This window comes from Melanotaenia boesemani, chromosome 21, assembly GCF_017639745.1.
Source record: "Melanotaenia boesemani isolate fMelBoe1 chromosome 21, fMelBoe1.pri, whole genome shotgun sequence".
NCBI lineage: Eukaryota > Metazoa > Chordata > Actinopteri > Atheriniformes > Melanotaeniidae > Melanotaenia > Melanotaenia boesemani.
Genome location: NC_055702.1, coordinates 23,358,275 through 23,364,274, shown reverse-complemented (window position 1 = coordinate 23,364,274; position 6,000 = coordinate 23,358,275). Strand labels below are relative to the sequence as shown.

At 42.4% G+C, this 6,000-nt stretch overlaps 1 protein-coding gene across 14 annotated transcripts in view; it reads right to left on the bottom strand.

The window, feature by feature from the left end:
- Nucleotides 1-270: 270 nt before the first annotated feature.
- cacna1g (calcium channel, voltage-dependent, T type, alpha 1G subunit) overlaps nt 271-6,000 on the bottom strand; it is a 318,055-nt gene continuing 312,325 nt past the window's right edge. For 13 of the 14 annotated variants that reach the window (XM_041973670.1, XM_041973675.1, XM_041973678.1 and 10 more), the window contains one exon: nt 271-1,991. In XM_041973670.1, coding sequence (XP_041829604.1) covers nt 996-1,991 — 996 coding nt within the window. In that variant the 3' untranslated portion in view covers nt 271-995. Of the gene's footprint in view, nt 1,992-2,617; nt 4,240-6,000 lie in introns of those variants that run through there. The other variant, XM_041973676.1, reaches the window with a different exon arrangement.

Below are 6,000 nucleotides of genomic sequence, written 5' to 3'. Positions count from 1 at the left end.
TATTCCTTTCAAATTGTTCTTCATTCAGAATTCAGACCCTATAATGAGTTTTGGGCTCTTTGGAACACAGCAGAGAATCAAGCAATCAATATGAAAACTCCAAGCGTATCCTCCTTCTTCCTCTAACAATGAAAAACCACCATGGTCTGATGTGTGTGCTTAAAAATCCAAGCTCAGTTTAATGACTTGTTCATATATATATATATATATATATATATATATATATATATATTTATAGATATATATATGTATATATATATTTATAGATATAGATTTATATATTATTCCTACAAATACATGGTTTTCAGCACTTTGAAAAATGTTCACTTTCCTCAGTAAACCAAGAAAGCTAGAAATATCCTACAGTGAAAAAGAGACAAAGACAAACCATTTTTGACCAAAAACGAAAGAAAAGAAAAAAAAAGTCACAAAAAAGACGTGAAATAACAGTTGAACAAAATAAAAAAACTATGTCCTGTACAAACACTATGGCCCAATAATTTAAGAAAATAGTGTCTCTAAAACGTTCATATTGCTTTGTACCTCCACTGTCCAGGTCCACCCTGTGAAACAACCGGGAAGTTCTGACGGCGACCACAGAGGGCGCCAAATCCCAGGTGCTGATGTTGCCCCAGAGGTTCGTGGGGAAGGGGAGGTCGAGCTGCAGCCGATGGCATGCAGGTGTTTCAGAAGATAAATAGTCATGTTTGTTGTTTCAGGTGTTCGCTTCTTCTTCACTGGTTGTTTTGGCAGTAACAATACAAAGACAAGGGATGGTCACACTACTACAGTACCACACTCCTCATGAAACCAAGGATGTTTTTACTGTTTGTTGTAGTTTCACCATTATTACTTTCTACAGCATTATTACTAGAACTATCACCATCACAGATACACAACGTGCATCGTGTGTTTGTGTGCGCATATGTTAGGTTCATCCGGTTGTATGTGTGTGTAGATGTGTGTATGTTTGTGTAGGTTTGGAGTATCAGTGTTCAGTGCTCAGAGTTTGTTTTCTCAAAGGAGAAGCTGGGAAGAGTTAATAACTTGGGGTTGGGTGAGCCTCCATCTTGTCCTGAACCCTCTCCCATTCCCAGGTCAAGTGAGTCCTTGGAGTCACTAGAGGGTGCTCTCCTTCTCAGGCAGGTGTCCCTGCTGGGCAGAGGAGGGGGCATTCCCAACCCCCCAAGGCTTGGGTAGAGGCCACACTGGGGCTCAAGTCCATCTGGAGGGTCAACAGATATGCAGGGTGGGCTCATCTTCTTCTTGCGGCGGGGAGAGGGTAATGAGGTCTGGGTGGGGGTCTGGCTTTGAATCTGCAGGCTGTCGGCCTGTGATACAAATCCAGAGGACGTAGAGGCGGTGCTGCGCTGCGGGCTGGACTCCACTGCCGAGCACACTTCGACCGAATGGCGCCGGGGGTCATCTAGCCAGGAGTAAGGGCGGGGGCGGGGCAAGTGGGTGCTACGCCCCTGTGTGTCCATGCTGTGGAACCTCTTCAGCTGCCTCCAACATGAACTATGACTCTCCTGGCAGTCTTCGTATCTGCTGTAACCCTGGTTACCGCTACTGCTGCCGTCCTCCACCATGTCGTTGCTGCCAGCCAACTCTGCACAGGTAATAAGCGACACCTCCTGATCCTCGGACACCTCCTCCACCTGCTGCTGCTGCTGTGGTCTGGCTGGTAGGGGTGGAGGAGGCAAGGAGGTGGATGAGGATGAGTAGGAGGCGAGGCAGTGCTGGTCATGGTGCTGGGTGTGCACGCTGCTGGGGCGCAGGAGTTTTGGGGAGGCGCCTGGCGTGGCGGGGACCAGGCAGAGAGTTGGCTGCTGCTTCTGATGAAGATGATGGGAGAAGGAGGAGGGAGAGGAGGATGACGAAGAGGAGGAGGGGGATGGAGGGATGCCCAAAGAGGCCACATTCACAAGTCCTTCACTGCTCTCCCCTCCATCTGAACAAAGGGCCTCCTGAGAATCAGTGGATACGGCAACCTGGAAAACGGGGCATGGAGGGGAAGTGAAATATTTAGAGGGAGTGGCGAGGAGATGGAGGTAAAAGTGGAAGGAGAGGAAGGGCAGGGGGAAAAAAAGAGGAGGCCGAGGTTTAGGATGAGAGAGGATGAGAGGGGGAGACTTGTTAGTGTGAGGTGATGAGGATGAGAAGCAGCAGTTTGGGTCAAAGCTCACAGTCTGGCCAGCATGTTCTCACACTTTCTGTTCTGTTTGTTGCAGGGAGGATGGATTGCAACATTCTGCCATGAATTATGACCCAGAAATCCAGAGGTTGTGCACTGCAGTGCTCAACGTCATTATTCCAGATTAACATTTGACAAGAATAGGTTGGAAAAACAATGTCTGATGTAACAACTTGCTTTTTTTTGTCGGGGGGGCTTTTTCTCCTAAGTCAGTCGTGGATGTTTAATTTTACACTGCAGAAATGTGTGTGATCCTCATGTGAGTTTTAGATGTGTATCTGCAGCACAACTTTATAGTAACGTGTTTCCTTTGGGGCCTGTCAATGGTGCTAAATGTTTATTCTGGAGTAAAATGTACCAGACACAAATAATCAATCAGACTTCAGACTGTTTCTGAAATCCCAGATTTCTCTGGGATGACTTCTGGAATGTTCTTTAATGTTAAATAAGTAAATTATTGTTTAAATATTTAAAAAAATATATAAAGAACTGAAGACTCAAGACTTCCGTATGACTGTTATGATTTGATGCATTAATTTGTAAAGACTAAGAAAATGTTCATCAGCAAACTTAGTTCTTTAATCTGTTTATGTAAAATAAATCTGGACTCAATACATCTTTGCTGTCATTTAATGATGTTTGGGGCATCAGATAAGATTTCCAAGAAGGAGATTTTTTATTTTTATTTTTCTGAGAAACAAGATGGAGGTATTTTTGCTTGTTGCTCTTTTTTGTTCTCCTTTCCTTTCTTTTCTTCTGCAGGACGCATGCTTAATACCACTCAGCTTAGTACCACATTTATTTATCCAAATTAATTATTTTATTTTAATTTATTTCTTTATTTCTTTGCTTATTTATTATGGGATCATTGTTCCCCTATAAATGACTGCTGGCAGACACTTTGAACTTTGAGCCAAACTGCATGACCCTCTAACCTCTGCCCATTGACACAAAACCCTGTAAACCATCATCACTGGAGTTTTCAGTAGGATTTTTAACCAAATCCTGATGGGTGATGCCTTCATCCTTACCTCTACAAAGAGCCATGCACAGGGTGAGAGGCCAATAGACAGAGGGTAAACATGTGGCTACTGGAGGGAAGCAAGAGTTTAGGAAGAAAAATGATTGCTAAACTGTCCTTGTGGACTTTTGCTAGTCCCTCCCAGACCTCAGTGTTAGCAGTGACTTGGGTAAATTAAAGCAGGTCTTAGATCTTAGATGATGAAGAAGGGAGGCTTGCATGTTTTTTTTTTTTTTTTTGAGAGAGGGTTTGGAGTCATGGGTTTCCCTGCATGAGCCCTGAACAATGTGACAACATTGACACCTAGTGGTCGAAGCAAGATACTACAACCTGGCTGCCAGCCACAGCAATGCAACAGCAAACCTCATATTCCAGAAATACACCCTGGAACAATAAGAAACATGAACTTTCTTTTTTTTATATATAACAAAATCAACTCAAGTACAGTAAGTACTGTTCTCTGTTTAACAACGACGAGTTACAAAATTCTATTGTGCTCTATCATCATGGTACTGGGAGTACAAAATGGCCAAAACTTTTTGGACAGCACTTGCTGTTCAGTAGGAAAACCCTGAGTTGTATAGTAGGTAATATATTAAGTGCACTGAATTGTGGGTAATTTTTTTTAGCCACATTACACCTTTGTCTAGGATACGTTTCACCACTTCGATCATCCAGGAAGACAAATGCTAACTACTGTGGATCCACTCATGTTTGATAGTCCAAAAGAACTCAATTAAGAACTCCCTTCAAAGAAAAAAAGAACTGCTGTTGGACAGTTGTAGATGCTCTGAAATTGATGGTTAGCAGTAAAAAAAAACATCTGAGTGGGTGAATGAGGGACAAAGGAGGGAAAAAGAAAGGAAGTCTGCATGTGTGTGTTGTGTGCGAGTCTCTCTAAAGATGAACATGGAGTCCGGTGTTTCTGAAAGGCCCTGTGTGGTAGCTACAGTCTGTTTCAGAAACAGGAGTATCTGTGTTTGAGCAGTAGCTCAGGGTCGGGCGATTTTTGGGACCAACTGAGCTGAGGTCAAAGAATAACAGATACAATGTGGAAAAAAATAAATCAGGACGGCGCATCAGTTGCAAATTAACAAGAATGCCAGGAGGAGCAGGAAGGGAAAGGAGGGAAGAAAGGGAAATTGTTTAGAATGCGCACGGAAGGCTTCAAACCAGATTCTCCACAGTGAAGTTGACAGCCATTCAAAGAGGGAGTTTCTACTTCATCTACTTTCAAAATTTGGGTCAACTTTGATGATCTTTAGGTCATATTTATGAAAAATGGAAAAGTATTAACAAACTCACAGTAGAAACAGTGTGTTAGTTGTACAGTACTACACAAAAGTTCATGAGCCACCGCTTATTACAGGCAAGAAAACAGTAAGTAAATACAGAGATTATTGAAACAGTTGCAAACATACATGGAAATACAGCTCATAAGGCTTTGAACTTCTTTAGACAAGCTTTTCTTGTCACTTCCTTAAGTAGTTTTCAGGAATAGTTCTCTTGAAGGACTTTCAAAAGCTCTTCTTTGGATGTTGGCTTCTTTTTGTTCTGTTCTTTCTCTACCACACTTCTCGTGGTATCTGAGATGCTGGATTAACACACCTCAATTTTTCCCCATTACTCTGACTTCTTTGTGCACGTGAATGTGATTTATCTGATTTATTTAATGTTTTTCTTACATCCGGACATGTGCAAAAATGGTGCCGCTTCCATCTTTTTAAGATGTGGCAAAGGAGCTTGGCGTCCTAAATGCTAAAATGACGGAAGCTATGCAGTCACAATGTGAGTGGAACAAAAAAAAGAAAACATGATAACGTGCAGCAGCGGGAAGTTGGAGTCTATAGTCTATTTTAGCAGTCAATATTAGTAAATATTAGCAGCTAACGCTAAGACTGTGAGCACCGCCATGTTCAACAAAGACCAATGTTTTAAAAATAACCGGAAGTTAGGTCAATACATTCTCCAAAAGAAATCCAAAATGGACATGAAAATTTAGACAAGGGTGTTTTGAAAAACCTTGCCTAAATTCCCTTCCTTCAGAATGTCTTTTTCACAAATAGGAACAAAGAAAGTGTCTGCAAATATAGTTAATGGGTTAGGTTTAAAAGCAGGGTCACAGCTAAGCCACACTTCTAATTACCCTGTGAACCGTCTTACACTTAATTCTCTGCTTGTCTCTTTTTTTTTTTACTTCACCCCTGCTTACCCATCCGTCTCATCCACCATCCATTCAGCCTTCCCACTTGCATTTGTCTCCTTTCCTGATTCCCTTATCCACCATTCCTATCCCTCACCTCCTTCCTTCTCATTCATTTCTTCTTCCTCCATCTCTGTCTGACTTTTGTCTGTCTTTCTTTCTTTGCTCCTCCTCTTTTTTCCTTTATGGACCCTCAACATCTCCCTTTATACTCTGTGTCCTTGATCTATTTGTTCTTTACTCTTTGATTTCAAGTACCACCTGGAAGGTCCTGTAAGCCAGGTTTGCAGATGACCTAGATGGCACCCCCATCCTGACTCTCTTCCACCTCGCACCCCACAATGCCACCCCGGATATCCCACCTCAACCTCACCCACCACATGCTACTAACTCCTCATTTAATCGTTGAAAACTCGCTTTGTTGCGGTGTGGCCCCTACTCGTGACTTTAGATAAAGATCCTGAAGACAGACAGCATTTAAAACTGGTTCTTTGATGGGTTTGATGGGTTCTTTTTATGCTTCGATGATTCATACTCCTCACATAATGGTCAGGTACAAGAACTGAACTGAAAATGAATATC